General features: G+C 42.6%; 2 protein-coding genes across 4 annotated transcripts; one reads left to right on the top strand and one right to left on the bottom strand.

Moving 5' to 3' along the window:
* Positions 1-94: 94 nt before the first annotated feature.
* Positions 95-14,475, bottom strand: fastkd1 (FAST kinase domains 1). Of its 3 annotated transcripts, none has more exons than XM_029703239.1 (15): positions 12,289-12,587; positions 11,486-11,844; positions 11,332-11,400; positions 11,088-11,213; positions 10,607-11,005; positions 8,910-9,020; positions 3,837-3,968; positions 3,236-3,722; positions 2,991-3,105; positions 2,778-2,906; positions 1,564-1,695; positions 1,358-1,471; positions 811-955; positions 565-679; positions 95-469 (listed from the first exon to the last, which is right to left on the bottom strand). In XM_029703239.1, exons 2-15 carry the CDS (start codon positions 11,830-11,832, stop codon positions 377-379), a joined length of 2,514 nt encoding a protein of 837 aa, XP_029559099.1. In that variant the 5' UTR covers positions 11,833-11,844; positions 12,289-12,587; the 3' UTR covers positions 95-376. The 3 variants fall into 3 exon arrangements, with proteins under 3 accessions (XP_029559099.1, XP_029559100.1, XP_029559098.1); XM_029703240.1 differs by lacking the exon at positions 12,289-12,587 and adding an exon at positions 12,207-12,238; XM_029703238.1 differs by lacking the exon at positions 12,289-12,587 and adding an exon at positions 13,869-14,475 and having other exon boundaries at positions 98-469.
* An 8-nt stretch (positions 14,476-14,483) lies between these two features.
* LOC115156037 (peptidyl-prolyl cis-trans isomerase G) lies at positions 14,484-21,368 on the top strand. Its single transcript, XM_029703241.1, has 13 exons — positions 14,484-14,593; positions 15,030-15,106; positions 15,214-15,288; positions 15,391-15,498; positions 15,591-15,635; positions 15,715-15,802; positions 16,191-16,220; positions 16,367-16,506; positions 18,198-18,401; positions 18,500-18,674; positions 18,777-18,858; positions 18,954-19,099; positions 19,331-21,368. The coding sequence occupies exons 2-13, from the start codon at positions 15,046-15,048 to the stop codon at positions 20,352-20,354; spliced, it is 2,178 nt and encodes a 725-aa protein (XP_029559101.1). The 5' UTR covers positions 14,484-14,593; positions 15,030-15,045; the 3' UTR covers positions 20,355-21,368.
* Positions 21,369-24,008: the final 2,640 nt, after the last annotated feature.

Below are 24,008 nucleotides of genomic sequence, written 5' to 3'. Positions count from 1 at the left end.
GTACCTTAAAAGTTTGTCTATATACACATGTCTTCCTGCTCAATGTATTATATTTATGTGGAACAGATTCATTGGAGGAATCAAAACCACAAAAACAAAGCATTTTTTAAATTTATTACATACAATTATTATTTGACAGATGCTACAGTTCATATAAAAAGCCTGATAGAATGTTTCTTGGCAGGAGGTGAGGTAGCTCCATGTCCACTTTAGGCTTTGGAGTAGGCAATAAGGAGCACTTGATAAACATCTGATGCTTAAAAACAATTGTCAATGACCTGCCTGCAAATATACATTTGTAAAAGGCAGACTTTTTCTCTCACAGTTCATTGCTTTCTCTACAAAGCACATGTCCTTCATTCAACATCTAGGTGCTTCAGGAAAGCCCAGTAAATATCTTCTTCCTAAGGTATTCCTTCCATGCATCCTGTGTGGAGAGCTCCATAGAGTTCCATTCAAAATGAGGGATCTGTTTAAATGGCATTACCATTAATCAGTGATGTACAATTTTATATACACAGTAATACCACTTAAAAGGACAGACATGATATTTCACACACATACCTGGACAACATGATATCCCAGAATCTCCAGATGTCTCTTTCTCATCATGGCTTCCCCTTTCATGTGACGAGAGTTTTTGCAGAAGGATTTGGAATCCAAGAAGTCCACAGCAACACTGAGTATGTGAAAAAGGAAAAACGTCAGTACCTATGAAATCCCTTTCAATGCGTTTACCCATGATGACAGTACATCAGCAAAATGTTTTCAACCAAAAGTTCTGAAATCTACCAAAAAAAAGTTTCCTACCGTTGTGCCCCTGGAGGGACCTCGCTCCGATCCTTCCCTACAGAGTCAGAACCCCAGCGGACCTTCCCATCTTCAGATATCTGCAACTGACTTTGCTCACTGTAGGCCACCGCCTGGTGGTGTCTGTCCAGAACACATTCAAAGTCTAGGGGGATAAGATGAAATATAGATCACAACTAGAACAGGTGACAGACACATTTGATTAACTTCTTAGTGTAATACCAATCTACTAACATAACACATGGTCAGGACTCAGCCCTTACAAAAAAAAGATTGCCAGTTTGAAACTGCAGTAAAAGTGCAGAAACTGCAGTCGACTGTGGTATTTTGGACGCAATGACTGCAGAATAAAATGCAGTGTACTGTAGTTGAACTGCACTATAACTACAGTTACACTGCAAAATTACTGCAGCAAATGTTTCTTTATTTTGGACGCAGTATTTGCAGCATACTGTAGTTATTCTGCACCCTGGCTGCAATCTTTTTTTGTAAGGGAGGAGTCAACTGCTGTCAAACATGCTACAATCCAATCCTGTGTATTACCCACCTACTGTGTAGAAATAAGTAGTGAGCAATGCCACTCTGGCACAATTAATCCCTCCAAGAACTTCCCCAAGCATTTTGTGGATTTGTTGTTGGACAGGACTGATGGAACCATTCCCTGACAAAAGTAAGCGTGAAATTAGACCCTCAACATTTGTGAAGTAGGAACTGGGGCAATCCACAAATATGAATACATCAGTATTGGCTCACCTTTCTTCTGTAACTGTAGGCAGTAACGCTCGTGGAACCAGGGAACCTGGGACTCTGGACACTCTAGACACACAGCCCGATTTAGCTCCATGAGACGCAGGCGGATCCGCTTGTTGAGGGCGTCAGGCAGGGCTACCACAAAAGAGAGTTTAGCTTATCCCACCAGCCTTATCTCATAATATTCAACCTTTTATATACTACACACCAGTTTATTAGGTACACCACCCCGTTCGCAAAAATGGTTCGCTCCTACAAACAGTGAGTCATGTGGCCATCGCTTGCTATATAAAGCAGGCAGACAGGTATCGAGGCATTGAATGTTAGAATGGGCAAAACTGTGAGCGTGGTCTGATCGCCGGAGCCAGGCGCGCAGGTTCCAGTATCGTAGAAACGGCCGACCTCCTGGGCTTATCACAAACGGCAGTGTTAAGTTCATGTTTTAAGTATCCCTATATTTCTATTACGATGCTATCACTCTGTTATTAGTGTGCCTGCTCAGGAGTCTCGTTGTTGATGAACCTGGCCTGAGTGCAATGGCAACCATGTATTGTGCTAATACGGCTGAGTAAACGTTGTTAAACTAGATCCTTGTTGTGGTGTAATTTTGAGTTAACAGACCGTGTCTAGGGTTTGCCGAGAATGACGAGACAAACAAAAAACATCCAGTCAGCAGCAGTCCTGTTGGAAACAGCTCGATGAGAGGTCGAAGGAGAATGGCAAGAATCGTGCAAGCTAACAGGCAGGCTACAAACAGGCAAGTAACGGCGCAGTCAGTCCTTGTCATGAATGGGCTATTGCAGCCACACTGGGTTTCACTCCTCTGAGATAAAAACAAGAATAAGCGGCTCCAGTGAGCTCACGATCCCCAACACTGGACAACTGAGGAGTGGAAAAACGTTGCCTGGTCCGACGAATCCTGGTTCCTGTTGCGTCATACCGATGGCAGAGTCAGGATTTGGCGTAAGCAGCACGAGTCCATGGCTCCATCCTGCCTGGTGTCAACGATACAGGCTGGTGGCGGTGGTGTAATGGTAATGGCAAAGGGGGGGTCTGACCCATTACTAGGTTGGTATACCTAATAAACTGGCCACTGAATGTATATTGTTTTGCATTTGTATACAATTCAACCTTGATTGGCTTTTTTTTGATAGTAAGGGAAACAGGATACAAATTTGTATTCATTCACACATTTCTAATATAATTCGATAACGTACTTTCTAACTGGGAATCCAGCTTGGCAAGGAAATTCACATTGAAGATTTCTCGAACCAGGTCCTCCGGGAAGCAGTCAGCCACAGCCAGGGCATATGCAAGAAGTACAAGCAGATGGGGGTCAAAGGAACCTGGAGGAAGAAGAACAATATATTTGGCTGGTCCTTTTGATGAGTTCCAAACACAAAAATGTAGCATAATCCACAATCACTTACTGATATGAGGTATGACGCGCTGAATGCCGATTTCAAACAGCTCATCCACCCTTGGTGGATCATAATTCAGTACAGCAAAGGGCAGCAAGGTGGCATAAGTCGCAGAGTAGTGGATCTTCAGGAAAGAGGGGGGGGGGGGGAATTGTTATTAGTACGGACTTACATTCTGTCTCTACATATATACAGGCAATATAACAGTATTCCCTAATGTGAAATAAAAGGTAATGTGTCATGTCTCAAAGTACCTTGTTGATATTCTCCATGGCCACGCTAGCGATGCGGTCCATTAATGGAGTACAGAGGTGATTAGTCCTGGTCAGGAAAAGGGCCATCTCAGGCACATTGGTCCAGGATATCTGGTCCTCCAACCTCTGGAGTGTAACCATGGTCTCCTCCAGCAGCATCTCCTCAAACCATTCCCCTGACATGTACTTGAGCTCCTCCAACACCAAGTCCAGGCGATCAGCCTTGCGCAGGCGCTCATGCCCGCAGCGGTTCAGTGTCTGTAGCAGACGCACATACTTGCTGGGCGTGCTGTGTCGGTAGGACGGGTCATTTCGCACCCACTTAGCGACGGCCATTGCAAAGGTGTTCAGGTCATTCAGATTACACTGGGGCAGCACTGCCTCCACCCGTGAAATGACGCCTTCGTCGAGTCGAGGTGAAGGCAGCATGGAGAGAACACGAGTCAGCATGGTCACTTCATATGGGTAGACACTGTCCAGCAAGAACCTGTGAGAAGAAGTTGTATTAGCTTACTCATACTGTATAGTATGCAATAAGAGTGACCTGTCTACAAACAAAAGGAGCTTAGTGGGCAAGGAATTCTTTCGAATAATTACTCACTGCACCAGAATGTTCCTTAATTTAGTGAAGAGCTCTGGACTCTGGTAATGCAGCAGGATCAGGGCTTGTGTGATCCTGGCCATCTCCATGGGCTTGTAGACATGCAGGTTCTTGTGGACTACTGATGCAATCCTGTAAAGAGACAACGTTACATTATGACTATAACTACTGTTCCCTGAAGGAGGGGAAACGAGGTACAACATACTATGGGGGAGTCGCACTCTCGCAACTTCGGTTGAAGGATCCACAATCACACCTGACAAGGCCAATGTAATCTGCAACTCACTGGAAGCCCCGCCTTCCACAGGTGATAAGCGTGAGGCTCGGATTCATTCCTTCAATTTAATACCACTCCTCACCGAGCCCAGCAACAGGCGGTGCAGGACCAAACAGGTCTTGCACTACGTTTCCCTCCTTCAGGGAACGAACATTAGTTAAAGTTATATGTTCCCTTTCAGTCAGTCAACTTCAGTACAACATACTATAGGGAAATATATCATGCCACAAGCCGACCCCTACGGATACTACACTGAACAAAAATATAAAACGCAACATGTAAAGTGTCGGTCCCATGTTTAATTAGCTGAAATAGAAGATCCCAGAAATGTCTCATTTTTGGAACAAATTTGTTTACATCCCTGTTAGTGAGCATTTCTCCTTTGCATATCAAGAGGCTGATTAAACAGCATGATCATTACACAGGTGCACTTTGTGCTGGGGACAATAAAAGGCCACTAAAATGTGCAGTTGTCACACAACACAATGCTGCAGATGTCTCAAGTTTTGAGTGTGCAATTGGCATGCTGACTGCAGGAATAACCACCAGAGCTGTCGCCAGAGAATTTAATGTTCATTTCTCTACCATAAGTCGCCTCCAACATCGTTTTTTTAGAGAATTTGGCAATACGTCCAAACGGCCTCACAACCGCAGACCAAGTGTATGTCATCGTGTGGGTGAGCGGTTTGCTGTCATCGTTGTGAACCGAGTGCCCCATGGTGGCAGTGGGGTTATGGTATGGGCAGGCATAAGCTACAGGCGACAATGAACACAATTGCATTTTATCGATGGCAATTTCAATGAACAGAGATACCGTGACGAGATCCTGCTGCCCATTTTCGTGCCATTCATCCGCCGCCATCACCTCACGTTTCACCATGATAATACACGACCCCATGTCGCTATACACAATTCCTGGAAGATGAAAATGTCCCAGTTCTTCCATGGCCTGCATACTCAGAAAGGTCACCCATTGAGCATGTTTGGGATGTTCCAGCTTGACGTGTACGATAGCGTGTTCCAGTTCCCACCAATATCCAACAACTTCCACAGCCATTGAAGAGGAGTGGGTCAACATCCCACAATCAACAGTCTGATCAACTCTATGCGAAGGAGATGTGTCGCGTAGCATGAGACAAATGGTGGACACACCAGATACTAACTAGTTTTCTGATCCACGTCCCTCCCTTTTTTTAAGGTATCTCTGACCAACAGATGCATATCTGTATTCCCAGTCATGTGAAATCCATAGATTAAGGCCTAATGAATTGATTTCAATTAACTCAGCAAAATCGTTGAAATTATTGAATGTCACATTTATATTCTTGTTCAGTATAAATTAAACGGCCTATGGCAGACCACCCAGACCTGACCCCGCCAGATGCGGCAGTCTAGATATTGTTCACACGTCACGCTGCCCAGTGACTTTTCCCTCTCCCAGCTGTAAGCACACTGTGTGCAATACTAGGAGCAGTGACATCCAGGGGATAAAACCTAACAAAAAGTGTGTGGTAATGGCCAACTCGCCGCAGCACAAATATCCCCTATAGTCAACCCTTTAAATAATGCACAAGATGCTGCCAGACCCCTGGTGGAGTGGGTGCGTACACCGCTAGATAACCCTTGCCCGTTGCTGCTATATGCCAGGGAGATGCCAGCCTCCACAATCCAGTGGGAGATACGCTGCTTAGAGAGCGCCCTGCCGCAAGCTGGATTATCAAAACAGACATTGTTGGTCACGTAAGCGGATATCTCGGGTCTGTTCAATGTATGTGCGTAAAGCTCACACCGGACACATGGATAATAACCTCTGTTGCGCTTTAGAAGCAAAAGGAGGAGACGAAAAAGGAAATAGCTCAAAAGCTAAGGACCTCTAAGACATAGCCATGACCTTCGGGCCGAACGCAGCATTTGGATGAAACGTCACTTTAAGAGCCGCCCCGGTCAAACTGAGTACAGGAAGGGTGTACAGATAACTTGGAGGTCACCAACACGTTCATCTGAGGCCAAAGCCATGAGCAGGGAGGTTTTGTAGGAGAGGATCTTCAGATCCACCAACTGTAGAGGCTCAAAGGGGGGTGTCACACACATTGCCTCCAAAACCAGCTCCAAGTCCCATGTGGGCGCAATAGGTTTAGAGACCGCTCTGAAATTACGATGACCTTTCAGGAACCGCACCGCACTTGCAGACTGAATGGTAGCAATAATTGTCCATCTTAGGGGCCAGGCCCATAGGAACCAAATCGCGGGCCTCGCTTGCCAAACCTGCCTGTGCATCTGGAACAACAAGTTCCCACGGGTCCTCGTCTAAAAAGGTGAATGATCGCCACAAACCAAGGCTGCCTGGGGAAACGAGGAGCCACAAGAATCAATGGTAAGCCCTCCCGGTGCACCCACTCCAACCTGGGCTGAATCAGAACCAGTGGTGGAACTGCGTAAAGGCGGGTACGAGGCCACTGGTGCGCCAGTTCCCAACGGGGCACTCGGGTCCCCTATGGAGAAAAATAGAAGACACTGTGCGTTTCCTCGTGATGCATAAAAATACGTCGGCCCTGACAAAAATGTCCCATACCTGGGAGAGCCTCCACTCCTGAGGGACAGGGTCCCATCTGGATAAAAGATCTGCACCTGAGTTGAAGCAACCGGGGACATGCGTTGCCCAAAGCATGTGTGCATTGCTCCCCAGCAATAGGGAGCAATCCAAGGTTAGGAGGGAGAGAGAGTCTCTCCCCATCTGTTGATGCACACCACCACTGACAGAGTCAGTTCTGACCAGCACAAGCCAGCCAGATGAAAACAGGAAGAAGCGCCAGTGCCCCAGATTCTCCGGGTAATTGACATGCAGTATGTTCTGCACCAGTGTCCATACCCCCCGAATCGATCTGCCTTCGTACAGAGCACCCCACCCTCGGAGGAATGCGTCTGTCGTAATCACCTTGCAGGATACAACTCAGCCCATGGGAGCCCCCTGACAATAGCAGAGGGTCCCACCACTTGACCATGGCCGGGAGGCCTAACAGGGACACCCAAAGCGACTGGCTAAGGCTGCGAGACATGTCCAGGTGAGTGGCTAGCACTCAGCGCTGGAAGGGTCTTAAACGCACTGTGTGTCCCAGCCAAAATTTGGCTACGCAAAGCTTGAACTCAGACACCCTCTGTGGGGATAGAAAAGCGTGATACACGAGTAGGTCTAGCTCGAGACCCAGAAACAGAATGCGCTGAGATGGAGTCAGACAGCTCTTTTTCTGGTTTCTTATGAAGCCTAGAGACTGAATACAGGACAGTAGCATGGATGTGTGTAACATTGCTTGCCCTCTAGACTCCGCCACCAGCCAATCGCTGTAATAGCCGGCAGCTCATGAGCATTTTGAGTAGACTGAGGTGCTTGCTGAGGGCACGTAGGTCTAAAATAGGACATAATGTCCCATCTATCCCTTTTCGTAACCAGGAATACCGGCTGTACCAGCAGTCCCGAATCATCGACATAGGAACCACTCAGATTGCCTGCGTCTGGAAGGGGAGGATATTTTGTTCCTCAAAACGGGCACGGAGGCCTTGGGAACAGTCGACGAGATGATGCTGCAGAGGCGTGGGGGAGACATACACATATTGTAGCCTGTACCCTGACATCACCATTTGCATGATCATGGGTGACAATGCATATGCGCGCCATTGGTCGGAGAAGACAACGAGACTACCGTGATATGCCATCTGAAGGAGCGGAACGCCACCTTGTGGACAGGGAGAGGTTGGTTATTCCATTTCCACCACTCTTGATAACCGTGTCTCTGAACATGGAGAAGGAACACTTTTCATCGAATTCACATACGGAAGACAAGACTTAACCCCTGTGAACTCCGGGAATTGAAAATAGCAATGGGGTTGCCATAACACTGGGGGAAAGCTAATAACTTCCAGTCAAGGGAAGTTAAGCATGCTAGCCAACGTTAGCCAGGAGGCTTTTTAGCCTATGCTTGGCTGGCTAGAATCTTTGACCACAACACGGTCCGTTTAGAATAACCAAGTGACGTAACGCTACGTATACTAAACAAGTGAGCTACCCCATCAATTTCACCATTGGGACAGGACACTTCATCAACAAGTCTGGGAAGAGAGGCAAGCGGTGCTTGACAGACAGACCCAGGCGGCCAACCACCGAACCTGGCCGCCCTCCCTCTTCGAACAGCCTCCCTTTGCCGGCAACAGAGCATACAGGAGATGGGTTGGGCACGGGCAACCACCGCATACCCCACGCCCAGGCAGACATTTGTACCAACCATCCAACCCAGCTCCGCTTCCTGGCATCCGGGAAAGGAAAGTAGCCATCTGTAAATCCAAGCTTCCTCAAGAATGCTACACGTCTTTCCAGGGAGCTTGTACACAGTACGTGAAAATGCGCACACGGACTGGTTCGACTGAGCGGGCTCCAAGCCGAGACAAACTACACATGGATCATGAGTATCTTTCAAAGAAATGCTATAACCGCCTGACTGGTGGCACGATCGACCCCGGCTTAGCCATTGTCGTCTCGGTCGTTTTCTTAGCCATCTTACTCATTGCACCAGCAAATTGAAGAATAACAAATTGTCTGTGATCAGAAAACGTATGATAACATGTACAAACTTCAGCACACAACATCCAGGGGGTGAGCACGCTCTACCACTATAGGACAGTTAGTAGTATGTATATACAACATAGTATGTTGTACTGAAGTTGACTGACTGAAAAGGAACTTGCCTTAGTTCTACTGTCTACATGAAACTTTCAGACATGGCTACAGCAGAGAATGAACTTACTTTTGGATCAGATTCAGGTTTCTACACTGAATCTCCTCTAGTGTCTCTGCCACAGCTAGGGCCTGCTGGGCATTCAAATCCTCTGCCAGTAGCAGTGCTGTACTCTCCAGCCTGAAAGAGAAGTGGTTAGTGCCTTCAGAAAGTATCCACACCCCTCAACTTTTTCCACATTTTGTTCTGTTTCAGCCTGTATTTTAAATGGATAAAATGTAGATGTGTCACTGATCTACGCACAATACCCCATAAACTCAAAGGGGAATTATGTTTACAAATTAATAAAAAATGAAAACCTGAAATGTCTAGATTCAACCCCTTTATTATTTCAAGACTAAATAACTTCAGGAATAAAAATGAGCTTAACAAGTCAGATAATAAGTTGCATGGACTAACTGTGTGCCATACATGGTGTTTAACATGATTTTTGAATGACTACCCCACATCTGTACCACACATTTACAATTATCAGTATAATCCCTCATTTGAGCAGTGAATTTCAAGCACAGATACAACAAAGACCCGGGAGGTTTTCCAATGTCATGCAAAGAAGGTCATTGACTATCCCTTTGAGCATGGTGAAGATATTACACTTTGGATGGTGTATCAATACACCCAGTCACTACAAAGATACAGGTGTCCTTTTAACACAGTTGACGGAGAGGAAGGAAACCGCTCTGGAATTTCACCGTGAGGTCAATGGCAATTTTAAACCATTTACAGAATTAAATGGCTGTGATAGAAAACGGAGGATAAATCAACAACATTGTAGTTACTCGACAATACTAACCCAAATGACAGCTAAAGTAATACTGCAAAACATGCGGAAAATAAATATTTTGTCCTGAATACAAAGTATTATGTTTGGGGCAAATCTAACAACACTGAGTACCACTCTTCTTATTTTCAAAAATGGTGGTGTCTGCATCATGTTATGTGTATGCTTGTCATCGACAAGGACTAGGGAGTTTTTTTTTAGGATATAAAGAAACGAAATAGAGCTAAGCAGAGGCAAATTCCTAGAGGAAAACCTGGTTCACTCTGCTTTCCAACAGACACTGGGAGACAAATCCACCTTTCAGCAGGACAATAACCTAAAATACAAGGCCAAATATACACTGGAGTTACTTACCAAGACGACATTGAATATTCCTGAGTGGCCTAGTTACAGTTTTGACTTCAATCGGCTTGGAAATCTATGGTAATACTTGAAAATGGCTGTCAAGAAATGATCAACAACCAACTTGACAGAGCTTGAATAACTTTTAAAAGAAAACAGGCAAATATTGTACAATCCAGGTTTGCAAAGCTCTTACAGATGAACCCAGAAAGACTCACAAATGTAGTCGCTGCCAAAGGTGATTCTAACATGTATTGACTCAGGGGGTTGAATACATATCTAAATCAAAATGAGTGTTTTATTTGCCATTAATAAAAATACATTGAATTTGTTCCACTTCGACAGAGTATTTTGTGTAGATCGTTCACAAAAAAATGTTTTTATCCATTTTAATTCCACTTTGTAACAGAACAAAATGTGGAAAAAGTCAAGGGGTTTGAATACTTTCTGAAGGCAATGTAAATGAGTTGAAAATGGTCTGTGAATTGAACTTGCATCAGGATTCAAAGTTGATTAATAGTCGTAAAACTATACAGTTATTGAAACAGATTATGGTCGTGGCATACTAAAGTGTTCAATCTACCTCTCTTTGGTGTCCTCCCCTGCCATAGGCCCAAGAGCAACAAACAGCTTGGTGAAGGAGAAAGGGTCTGCGCTCGAGTCCACGAGTTCCATTAGCCTCTGTTTTGCAGCCAGACGGAAGTCACAGTTGTTGAACTGCATTGACTGGTAGAGCCCCATGATGATGCTTATGTTCTCTGCATTTAGGTGGGGAACATTGCGCAGGAGAATGTGGTTGCACTTCTCCAGCAGGGGACGATAACTATACTTGATGTTGCGCAGGAACTGCACCATCCTCCTGGGGTTGTTGTAGTGTGAGGGATCCATGGTGTCAAGGAGATGATCTGCCTTATTGATGAGTTTATCCCGCAGATGAGGGGACACCAAAGATGACACGCTGACCATGAGGGTTGTCAGGATCCTGCAGAGACATGTCCAGAAATGTGAAAAATTAAGTAGTATCAAGAACTTACCAGTACTGATTATTGTTTGTTTTTTTGTACCTGGCATCATCAATTGAGGCGAGTTTCTGATCCAAAATGTCAGTGATTTGACCCATTGGAGGACTGTGCTGCAGATGTTGATCACTTAGGCAGACAGCAAACTTGGACAGTGATGGCATTGGAAATCTGAAAAACAGTGAATCAACCCACATCTGTACACCAGCTCACACCACCATGTTAAAAGATAATGGTTCTGCTTTAGGTATGTAGTATTCAATAGCAAAATAACATGTTTTTGATTTACCTGTATAATCTGCGCCAGGCCTCTGAGACCAATTGCTGAGCAAGAGAATCATATGGTTCCACATTGAGCCTTCAAATGAGAAAATACAACATTGATGTGAAAATGTAAACAAACATTTAAAGACTAAGTATATATGCTTATCCACCATCTGTACCTGAGAACATTGTAGAGCATGTCCACCAACATGACATCATCCATGAGCTCAATTTTGTTCTCAGCCAGCACCCGGAGTGTCAGGAATTCTGGGTGGCTTTTGATGAACTCAACCGTTCTCAGCATCTGTGGCTTCTCCTTCTGGAAATGCCAGAGCATGCCTACGGCACAGCTAACATGGTTCACAGTCAGCTTGGCCTTGTTCTTGCCGACCACCTCCAACACTTGGTCTTCACCAGAGCAGACGCCAAGCTGCTCCAGAACATGGTCCCGGTTCGCTGCTCCCCCATGCAAAAACCTGCGCAGGTAGCGGCTCCCAGTCACAGCTCGGAGCCGAAACATGGACATGGAGGACCCGGCCTAGTTCAAGTGACAATGGAAGTCCACATATTTAGAAGGTAAACTAACCAGTGCCAAGATCTGGTCCACAGAAAGCTGCCTGCATATTCCTTAAGTGAAACATCTGTAGAAGATATGAATTTATAGCGAAGATGTCTCCACAAAATGAATAATGTGAAATTAAGGTACATAGGTACATGCTGAAACAATTAATTAATGCATCCAGTAACAACGTCAGCAACAACACATCTGACTGACACTGATGACGTCCTTTTATATTCCTAATGATATCTAACAAGCATGCCTATACAGTATAATTATATTACGAAATAATATACTTGGCAAATTATTATCATAACGGGTAAAGTAGTAAGTTACTATACCTAATCATTGAAAAATCAGGGACTTGACTTTCAAGCCCTAGCAGTGACAATTACAAATATTATAAAAGCGTGTGTTACTCACGTGGGGACAGGACAGTGCCCAAGTCAATCCCGTTTCCAACACATTTAGCCGTTTAAGCGTTTACCGGTGTAAGTCTCTTTTCGTTTCAGTTATATCAAATGATGAATTAGAGTGAAATCTACCTACCAAACAAACTAGTATAATTGATCTATTTTACTTCTCCAGCTAGCTAAATGGCTACATCAGTTTTTGACTTGAGTCTATTGGCTGTGTTAGGCTACCGTACTTTTTATTATTCTTCGATGAGGTTTAAAGGCGGTTGGCATCCAATAAATGTTGCATTACCGCCACCTACTAGACTGGAGTATAACTCCCTTATACTTTGATTTTTTTTTTTAAATCTTAAAAAAAAACAAAAAAAACACAACAAATACCCTACCATCTAACACTAGACTCAAATAATAAATACCCTACTCCACTATTTAAATATTTATTCCTACTTTAGGCCAACAGCCTGGAAGGATGGGACACCACCACTTAACACACCCTGTAACTCTTTTGATGTCAAGTCTCGCACACTCAAATACCTCTCTGCAGCTGCCACCTCAACCTCTATTTTCTGCAACTTACGTTCCATCCCTGCAGTACAGTTGATAACCATTACTATAAATGCCAAAAATCCTATCTTACTGAAACATATATCACTTGTTGGCCTATCCCTCTGTACTGGTATAGATCTACTACTCCTCTCAGGATTCCCTCCCCCTTGACCCATCTTCCTCTACTTTCTTCACTGCCTCACCATATGACAACTTCTGCACTACTCTAACCCTGGAAACCTCAACCTGCCTCTCTCGCACGGGACATTTCTGATCCCCAGCCCCATGGGCACCCCTACAATTAACACATATCACTACTTTCCCATGCTACACACTTCTTTGTCTCATGCGCTTCTGCACACTTCTCACATCTAGGAACCTCACTCCTACACACTGCTGCCACATGCCCATAAGCTTGACACCTGTAACAATGTAATGTAGTCGGCACAAAAGCTCATACAGGATCATTTATATATCCTAACATCACTGTCGGGCAAAGACTCAACATAAAAACTCAAAAGAACAGACAATGAATCTTCTGTTTCTCCACTCACGCCACCCTGTCTGTCTGCTTTGCACCAAACAACCCCAATAATCACTCCTTTCAATGGCACCCTTTTCTTGAGAGCAAAACAATTGACATATATTGCCCCATTTGTTTATTTATTTAACCTTTATTTAACTAGGCAAGTCAGCTAAGAGCACATTTTATTTACAATGATAGCCTTCCAAAAAGGTTTAACAAGGTACTCCCTCTGACCAGCAGAAACACATACAATTATCACAAACCACTTCTGGTTACCCTCGGCGATTCCACAACACCCAACTTTTTCAAAAAACTTCACTCCTACTGTCACAGACTCATCTTTATCCTGACCCTCAGTGCAAGCCTCGGGCTCCGAGAACTTCACCACCTCCGATACTTCGCCCTCAATCACTTCCATTTCTCCCCGTCTTCAACTCACTGTTTACAATTTCTACCATTCTTCTTTAACAAACAATCTCAATTTTCCCCGACATTTTTAACCGACTCAAGCTCACCCTCTGCCTCTCCTTTTCCCTCCATTCCTCCTCCGTATTCCAAGTATACGTCTCCTTATGATAATACTGCACTTCTCCTGACATACATCTTGTTCTTGCCTTGTCAAGGGACGCCATTTAACCGGCAGTCACAAGCAGAACGAACCCCTCGGGATGTAGCGCTCAAAAGTGCATCCGACTTGTAAAGCAGCTGCTTCGTCTTGACGTTCTTTTTATTATCAATAATAGTAGCTACCACGACGCTTTTCCATTTCAAACAAGTGCGCTCTCTTTCTCCCTGTTTTCTCGATTTCCTGGAGCGTGACCACTACCGTACTTTATTTTCAATATACTGTACCTTTTACCATAATCCATGAGCAAGTCCCTAATGTAAATAACATGTAAAACCTGTGTCCCTTAGTTTCTGTACTCTACACAAGCAGCGGGTAAACAATAACGGAAGACATTTTAAAAATTATAATATTTTATCAAAAATGTTGTGTTTGCATTATGAGCGATCATCATAAGAACAGCCAAAGCCAGCCAGATGTACCAGGGACCGCACGTGTGAAAGGCCGTCTTCTGCGCGCCGACTGGCGCATCTTTTTACCCAAAATGCACCGACTTCTCCCGTCGCGCCATCTTTAGAAAACGTTGTGGAGGAAGCGCTGAATGAAACTCGATTTCACCTTGTTGATGAGAACTATCGTGAGATATTGGCCTCGGTTGACCAACTGAGCTAATTTGTAGGTCAACTCTCTAATATTTCCGCTATTGTAAGTTATGTCAATTTGAAAAAGCGGTGAATCCTAAAGAAAGACGGAGATGTATCATTGCATTAAGTGCCTGCTAACGTTAACAGCAGCTAGTAGTTTTAGCAGCGTAGCTTCTTGCAGGCCATAATCCGCAAAACGACTAACTAGAATGAAAATGTTGTTTTAGTTTACATTGTTTCGTCTAGATATTCACGTTGATAAAGCGTGTTTTTAACTCGGCTAACCTTAACTATCTAGTCATGTTTTTGATACACCATGGCCCTAATGCCAACGAATGAATAGGCTATATTAGCCTCCGCTTGTAGTTAGGGATGGGTGTTATGTTTGTATTCGTAAACAACTAACGTTAGCTAGCTATCGAGCTAAGTTACGCTCGCTAACTAACAGCAAAACACGTTGGTTTCAGCTACAGAAGTTTGATAATGGGAATAAAAGTCCAGCGTCCACGCTGCTTTTTTGACATTGGCATCAGTAACGTGCTGGGTAAGAATGCAACGTTTTTCCATTTTGATCTTACCATCCAGTTAATCATATATCTGAAATGTAGAGATGCTTTACTAAAATGTACACAAACTTGGTTTCTCTTGCAGTTGGCAGAGTTGTGGTAGAATTATTTTCTGATGTCTGCCCCAAAACCTGTGAGAACTTTCGATGCCTCTGCACAGGTATTTGACTTTCTCTTGTCTTGGTACACTAATTTCAGACCATCTTTAGATGATGCACATATTGTCTTCTCTGTTTTGACTAAACCTTTACTTTCTGTGTAGGCGAAAAAGGAATTGGAAAAGGTACACAAAAACCTCTACATTACAAAGGATGCCTATTCCACAGAATTGTGAAGGACTTCATGATTCAAGGAGGAGACTTCAGTGAAGGTATATGAAATACGGGTTTGCCTCAAACAACCAAAACGTAGAAATGTTTCATTTGCAGATATTCAAATGTCTATATTCCTTCTGTAAATCAGGCAATGGAAAAGGAGGGGAATCTATCTATGGAGGATTCTTTGAAGGTAGGACTCTACAGATTTTGTTTAATATTCTAATCAAAACCAGCCTCAATGACTAACTAATGGCCTGTCTGTATCTCAGATGAAAGCTTCTCTGTCAAACATAACAAGGAGTACCTCCTGTCAATGGCAAACAGGGGTAAAGATACCAATGGATCACAGTTTTTCATGTAAGTCTATCAATGTTTTAAGGGCCTTGCTATTATCAAATTGATTGGTCACATACACATGTTTAGCAGATGTTATGCGGGTGTAGCGAAAAACTTGTTTCTAGCTCCAACAGTGCAGTAATATCTAACAAGTTATATCTAACTATTTCACAACAATACACATCTAAAGGAATGGAATTAAGAATATATCAATATTTGGACGAGCAATGGTATAGACTAAAATACAGTAAAATTGAATAGAATACATTATATACATATGGGATGAGAAATGCAAAATTGATCAGTTGGTCATTCATAAATCTAGCATCTTGAGTGAATCAAAACCTAAAAAAAGGATGTTTGACTCATTCTAATCTTCTGCTCCATTTGTTTTTATCCTGGTCTACAGAACAACAAAACCCACACCGCACTTGGATGGGTAATTTATAATATTCTGACAAGCATTGCAACTTAGTTCGGCAATCTGTATCTGATTGAATGGTCTTTTGATAATAAGAGCATGTTAGATAAATAGCGATCTGTTCTTAATTATCACTTGTTATAACTTGCTGATTTTTATTCTAGTGTCCATGTGGTTTTTGGCCAAGTGATCTCTGGCCAAGAGGTCGTTCAGACAATGGAGAGTCAAAAGACAGATACTGGCAGTAGACCATACTCTGAAGTGAAAGTTATGAACTGTGGAGAGCTCATTCCAAAATCAAAAGGTTCGTAGGATTCCAAAAAATTGGCAAGGTGTTTTAAACTTGTTATTGCTTTAAATTGGAGATCTTGGACTGTGTTATCGTCAGGATCATAGCTTTGGGAGGTATCCTTAGCACTTACAGTACCAGTCAAAAGTTTCTACACACCTACTCATTCAAGGGTTTTCTTTATTTTTACTATTTTCTACATTGTAGAATAATACTGAAGACATCAAAACGATGAAATAACACATGGAATCATGTAGTAACCAAAACAATTGTTAAACAAATTTAAGTATATTTGAAATTCTTCAAAGTAGCCACCTTTTGCCTTGATGACAGCTTTGCACACTCTTGGATTTTTCTCAACCAGCTTCACCTGGAATGCTTTTCCAACAGTCTTGAAGGAGTTCCCACATATGCAGAGCACTTGTTGGCTGCTTTTCCTTCACTCTGCAGTCCAATTCATCCCAAACCATCTCAGTTAGGTTGAGGTCGGGTGATTGTGGAGGCCAGGTCATCTGATGCAGCACTCATCACTCCTTATTGGTCAAATAGCCCTTACAAAGCCTGGAGGTGTGTTTGTGGTCATTGTCCTGTTGAAAAAGAAATGATAGTCCCACTAAGCGCAAATCAGACAGGATGGCGTATTGCTGCAGAATGGTGTGGTAGCCATGCTGGTTAAGTGTGCCTTGAATTCTAAATAAGTCACTGACAGTGTCACCAGCAAAGCACCCACTCACCATCACACCACCTCCTCCATGCGTCACTGTGGGAACCTCACATGCGGAGATCATCCGTTCACCTACTCTGCGTCTCACAAAGACATGGCGTTTGGAACCAATAATCTCAAATTTAGACTCATCAGACCAAAGGACAGATTTCCACCGGTCTAATGTCCATTGCTTGTGTTTCTTGGCCCAAGCAAGTCTCTTCTTATTGGTGTCCTTTAGTAGTGGTTTCTTTGCAGCAATTCGACCATGAAGGCCTGATTCACACAGTCTCTTCTGAACAGTTGATGTTGAGATGTGTCTGTTACTTGAACTCGGTGAAGCATTTATTTGGGCTGGTAACTAATGAACTTATTCTCTGCAGCAGAGGTAACTCTGGGTCTTCCTTTCCTGTGGTGGTCCACATGAGAGCCAGTTTCATCATAGCGATTGATTGTTTTTGCAACTGCACGTGAAAAAACTTTCAAAGTTCTAAATTTTCCTCATTGACAAACCTTCATGTCTTAAAGTAACGATGAACTGTGGCTTTGCTTATTTGAGCTGTTTTTGCCGTAATATGGACTTGGTCTTTAACCGAATAGGGCTGTCTTCTGTATACCCCCTACCATGTCACAACTGATTGGCTCAAACACATTAAGAAGGAATGAAATTCCACAAATTTATTTTTATCAAGGCACACCTGTTAATTTAAAATGCATTCCAGGTGACTACCTCATGAAGCTGGTTGAGAGAATGCCAAGAGCATGCAAAGCTGTCAAGGCAAAGGGTGGCTACTTTGAAGTATCTAAAATAGAAAATATATTTAGATTTGTTTAACACATTTTTTGGTTACTACATGATTCCATATGTGTTATTTCATCATTTTGATGTCTTCACTATTATTCTACAATGTAGAAAATAGTAAAAATAAAAACCCTTGAATGAGTAGGTGTGTCCAAACTTTTGGCTGGTGCTGTATGTTAACTGTCCCCTACCATTTTACAGCAAAAAAAGAAGAAAAGAAAAGACTAAAGGCCGTCTCCAGTGGCAGCGACAGCTCAAGTGACTCTGACAGTTCTGACGACGACTCTTCTGAATCTGAGGGTGACTCTGATAAAGAGCCCAAGAAACGGAAGAAGAGGCACAAGAAAGAGTCCAAGAAAAAGAAGGACAAGAAACAAAAGAAGAAGAAGAAGGATAAAAAAAAGTTTGTAGTGACTGTTTTAATGTCTTTCGTAGCATGTGAACTCTAACAACCGCCTTCATTAGTGCATAGGTTTTAAGTCTGGTCTGTAATGTCTGTAGGTCTGAGGCTGGCAGTGGTGATGAGAAAGAGGAAGAGGTTACATCTACGGTACGACCAGAGGAAATCCCTGTTATCCCAGAAAATAGTTTCCTTATGAGGAGAAGTCCTCAGCAGCAAAAAGATGAGTCTGGAAAGGAGAGGGAAAAAAAGAGGGAGAGGGAAAAGCCTAGGGAGAGGTGAGTTCATGGACAAGACGGAACAACATTCCAGTTCATTCTGAACCTTTACAACTGGGAACAACAGTATATTCATGTAAATGCGTTTTTGTTTTGTTGCAGAATGTTTCATTGTCAGTCAGCATATCAGAGGAGCCTTCTGATGACTAGATCAGGCAGGACGATTAAAGGCAGAGGTCCAAGAGTAAGTGCACTGTCAAGAAAGTACAGTAGTATCGTCATACAGTTTCTGCAAAACAAGGGTTTAGAAAGTTAATGGTAATTGAGTCTTTCTTGCAGCGGTATCGAACTCCGTCACACTCCAGGTCAAGGTCAAGGGACCGTTTCCAGCGTAGTGAGACTCCTCCACACTGGCGCCATGAGATGCAGCGTGCACAAAGGGCACCAAGAGCATCCAGCGGAGACCGTTGGATAAAGGGTGACAAGTAAGTCTTACTTTTTTAGTATTTTAACTGCCGTTGCTGGACTTATCAGGCTGTTGAAGTATAAAGCAGCTTATTATTATCTAGTTAAGCAGCTTCTCAAGTATTGGCTAATTTATTTTATTACCAGAAGTTATCATCAGCCAAGGGCCAGTTATTTTAAGTTTTCTTCAGTCTCAACTTGGATTCTGCGTTTGCTGTGAGGGTGACTTTACTCTGTATTTATGTTTGTAGGGGTGACATGACAGAGGACAAGAATGAGAGTGGCATAGCTCCAAGAGGAAGAGAGAGGAAGACCTCTGAAAACAAGCATGAACACGCTGCAGAAAACCCTAGTAAAAACCGAGAGGAGAAGAAAGGTCGCTCCCATAGATCCAATAGCAAAGAAAAGGACACTTCTAAAACTGAAGACAAGCACAACAAACACAAGGCAAAGAAGGCCAAATCTCGAAGCCGCAGTGAGAGCAAAGAGAAAAGTGGTAGGTCCAAAAGCAGAGAGCGGGATCAGAAACATAGCAAAGCGGATGATAAGAGGGGCCGCCTAAGAAGCAAGGACAGAAACCTCAATAAAGAAAAAGCCACGGAGTCTGGAACTCAAGACAGTGTTAGAAGTAAAGAACGCTCTAAACCCACTGAGGCTGACAAGAACCGAGAGGAGACCAAAGGAAGAAATGGTGAGAAGCTTAAGGCAAAGTCTAGAAGCAAGGAGAGGAACTCTGGAAAGGACAGGAACCGATCTCTCAGCAGAAGCAGGGACAGGGGGAGACCTGTCTCATCTCGAGACAAAGAGCAAGGACGGGACAGAGAGCGAGGTAGGGAGCGCAGTAAGAGCAATGAAAGACGGCGCCACAGAGAGAGAGAGGACAAAAGGAGAGGTAGATCCAAGAGCCGAGATCGGTCAAGGAGTCCAGACAAGATTAAGAGCAGAGACTCCCGTAGAGGCAGGCGCTCCAGGAGTAAGAGCAACAATCGAGACCATAGCAAAGACGGTTCATCTCATCAGAGGAAGACCAGAGACAGTGAAGACACTCACAGACGAAGGCGGTCCAAGAGCAGCAACTCTGAGAGTGAAGGGGAGGGCAAAGGGAAGGACAGGGGTAGAAAGAGCCCCATCTCCAAGAAGAAAAGGGAGGGAAGTCCAAAGTCCAAAGACACAGGGAAAAGCCCTGAGCGGAATCAAAGGTCAAAGAGCCAAGAGAAGGATAAAAACCACAGCAAGAAAAAGAAGTACAGCTCAAGTTCTGATGACCGTGATTAGTCCAGTAAATGTTCACTCTTGTCCATCATCGGAATGAAAAATTCACCCGTTTATACCTAATAATGTGTGTGGGTGGTTCTGCTGTAGAACGATTTTAGACAAATACTACAACCGATCCAATTCTGGAATATTTGTACAATTTTAAGATTTCATAAGTTTTGAAAGCTAGGAGATATTTAGTTTTTGGGGGGGCGTTCAGTCAGACTCATTTTACAAATGTTGGAAATGTAATGTGCATTGAGGGTTAGTGGTGAAATGACTGAACATGTGACTGTTGGAAGGAACATTTCTGACAATAAAATGTTTGTCAGGTTTAATTATATATTTTTTTTGTCTGGTACTGAGGGGACATGTTATTCCAGTGTGATAATTGTAATGGAAGGGATGAGTTTGGTGTCCTGTGTTGTTCTTTCTGGGCTTAATGCCTGACTTAACTAATATTACATGGATACATCACCAGTATGACTAATCATGTGGTTATTCTTTTTTTTTTTTTAGTGTTTGAATTACCAACTGTCGCATTATTTGTCACTGAACATACTGTAAGCGCTACACGTAAAACTGTCTGACTTAAGTGTATATGTCAGTAGAGAAGGCTCAATTTGATTTGAAGGGCTGATTTTGTAAAATGATTGTGGTGTTACAGATACAAGAACGTTTTAATTGTTTATTACCTGGCTGTTTCAGGGAATTCTAACTTTTTCCTGACCTCAGTCTCAAATGAATTAGAAACTGACATGTTGCTTTTTGTATTATTGTATGCGTTTTTGTTAGACGGGCTTATGTTCAGATTTACCCCCGTACATCTTTGAATTAGTTTTTTTTTTTTAAACTCGCCCTTAGGTGTAAATGCATTGCTGTGATGTTCCACCATGTTAGTTCGTACTGGCGTTACATTCCTCGCCATGACTTTCCTTTGAACTATAAATGAAAACCACTGGCTTTGTATAAACGGTCAGAATTCAATATTCCCTAATGAAACATCTTTTTTGAAATAAAAGGATATGGTTAAAATGTTTGTTTTATTGCCTATAGATTGTTTAACAGAAGAGTGACAATTGATTCAATAGATATAGAGAACATTGATGCATCACATTCTAATCTGGTGGAGTAGTTCATGGGAGAGAGGGGAAGGGGGGATGAATGAGTAAATTGGAAGCTGTATTAAAATAAAACTATACCCTGGTCCCAGATCTGTGCTTTATCCAACTCTGACTATTATTATGCAGGTACAGATCTAGGACCAGGCTATCAGTATTGTTTCCCAATTTGTGCACTAGTTTTAATTGAACTGTGTGTATATTCAGTAGTGTAAAGTACTTAAGTCGTTTTTGGGGATATCTGTGCTATTTATATTTTTGACAATTTGTGCTTTTACTCCACTACATTCCTAAAGAAAATAATGTACTTTCTACTCCAAACATTTTCCCTGACACCCAAAAGTATTCGTTACATTTTGAATGCTTAACAGGACAGGAGTATTGTTCAATTTATGCACTTAAAGAGAAAATCCCTGGTCATCCCTACTGCATCTGATCTGGTGGACTCACTAAACACAAATGCTTTGTTTGTAAATTATGTCTGAGTTTTGGAGTGTGCCCCTGGCTATCCGTAAACAAAACAAAAAACAAATCGTGCCGTCTGGTTTGCTTAATATAATGAATTTGAAATAATTGTTACTTTTGATACTTAAGTTTATTTTAGCAATTACATTTACTTTTGATACTAAAGTATATTTAAAACCAAATAATTTTTTACTTTTACTCAAGTAGTATTTTAATGGGTGACTGACTTTTACTTGAGTCCTTTTCTATTAAGGGATCTTTACTTTTACTCAAGTTTGACAATTTGTTACTTTTTCCACCACTGTGTATATTCTCAAAACTAAACAAAAAATTATAATTTCAGAGACATTGGTTACTATCACTATCTCTACATTCCCATAATTCTGAGATGAATCATCTTGGAGCACTGAAAAAGACAGCAATCATCACACTATGTCAGTCAACAACCTGCCTATCAAGTTTCCTTTTTTGTATGTGCAGTAAATTACTAAATGGTGGTATATCATAAATGCTTATGACATTTTTTTTTTTTAATTCCATTGGTTTATTTTTCTAATCATGCTTTACCTGACCATGGCTGTGTTCACACAGGCAGCCCAATTCTGATCTTTTTTCTACTAATTGTTCTTTTGACCAATTACATCAGATCTTTCAAAGCTGATCTGATTGGTCAAAAGACCAATTAGTGGAAAAAAAAGATATGTGTAAATGCAGCTCATGTTGCTCTTTTCAACAGATCTTTACCATGTGAATCCACGTTTTTTTCTTGGATTGCTGAACATACCACGTCTCGTTCAGCGCTTTGACGTCCTGAGATATACTGCTGACCTAATTGGGCATCGACACCAGTGCATTCTTGAACCAAGTAACTTGGTCTCACTCCTCCAAAGATGGGGCCAGGACCACCTCCAATTCCCTCCCTGGCAGCTTTGTGGTGTATGTATTGTATGTCTTGATCACATTCTTTGCATACTGCTGGATCTGCTTCTCCTCCACAGCAATGTGCTCTGCATTTTTGGTCTCAAAATCCTGTTGTTTTCTTATGTGCTGTTCCTTGGCATTTTCAACCTAAACAGAAATATTTCAATTGTTAAATGAAATCTTATGTAGCTCAATTATAAGTGAAACAGTTGCGGACACATCTTCTAATTTTCTGTGCCTTCGGGTGTTGTTTTTCTATAAATATTCTGTCTGCCTCTATCGTAGCGTAAAGCACAGGGCTCCCGAGTGGCGCAGTGGTCTAAGGCACTGCATCTCAGTGCACGAGGCGTCACTACAGTCCCTGGTTCAATTCCAGGCTGTATCACATCCGGCTGTGATCGGGAGTCCCATAGGGCGGCGCGCAATTGGCCCGGCATCGTCCGGGTTTGGCCAGGGTAGGCCGTCATTGTAAATAAGACTTTGTTCTTAACTGACTTATCTGTCAAGGGATTTCTGGTTCTTTCCTTCTGCTCCTGTTTTTGTCTCTGAAATAACAAATACAGTGTCATTATGATAATGGTACATGTTGTTGGTAACTTACAGACCTCCTTTAAATACAAATGCAGGATTCATTAATACACCTCCATGAATCTTGTGTAATATTGCTCTAGTGAGAAAGACGTGAACATTGATTACATCCTAATACCTTAACATGTGAGCTTTCATGGTATTTCTCTGCTGCGCTCCTTTCTTTTGCTCCTGCGTGCCTTGCTTCCACAGAAAAAGCTATTTTAGTCGCTGGAGTTCCTCTGCCTCTTTTTGTCTTCCAGCTTCTCCCGTTCTCTATCTATTTCATGTTCCCTAGCCCTAAAAGTGACGAGACGATTCATCATACTAAACCATTGAGAGCATTCAGTCTATTCTATTTGAACTACGTTTAAATTCATTCTACTTCATGGTAGAGTATTTGGTTGTCTATGACATAGATATTCAATTTAATAACTGCTGCCAGGTTGTTAGGATACAATGAGACTTACTAGAGATGGGTCGTTCGCGAACGAGTTGGCTCTAAGAGCCGGGTCTTGTAGGTGAACGTTGGGAGCCGGCTCGCATATCAGAAAAGCCGAATCTATTTATAAAAATATTAAAGAAATAAGATATGAATAAT

The sequence above is a fragment of the Salmo trutta genome, chromosome 20 (genome assembly GCF_901001165.1).
Source record: "Salmo trutta chromosome 20, fSalTru1.1, whole genome shotgun sequence".
NCBI lineage: Eukaryota > Metazoa > Chordata > Actinopteri > Salmoniformes > Salmonidae > Salmo > Salmo trutta.
Note: the sequence above shows the minus strand (reverse complement) of the source record. Positions and strands in the feature narration are given on the sequence as shown.

Coding starts and splice junctions, on each gene's coding strand:
- LOC115156037 (XM_029703241.1), top strand. CDS start 15,046: ATGGGAATAAAAGTCCAGCGTCCACGCTGCTTTTTTGACATTGGCATC. Junction 15,803..16,190: donor AATGGATCACAGTTTTTCAT/GTAAGTCTATCA, acceptor CCTGGTCTACAG/AACAACAAAACCCACACCGC. Junction 18,859..18,953: donor TTAAAGGCAGAGGTCCAAGA/GTAAGTGCACTG, acceptor TCTTTCTTGCAG/CGGTATCGAACTCCGTCACA.
- fastkd1 (XM_029703238.1), bottom strand. CDS start 13,985: ATGGCGTCCCTTGACAAGGCAAGAACAAGATGTATGTCAGGAGAAGTG. Junction 11,845..13,868: donor GGGAAAAGGAGAGGCAGAGG/GTGAGCTTGAGT, acceptor CACTTGAACTAG/GCCGGGTCCTCCATGTCCAT. Junction 2,907..2,990: donor GCGCGTCATACCTCATATCA/GTAAGTGATTGT, acceptor TTCTTCCTCCAG/GTTCCTTTGACCCCCATCTG.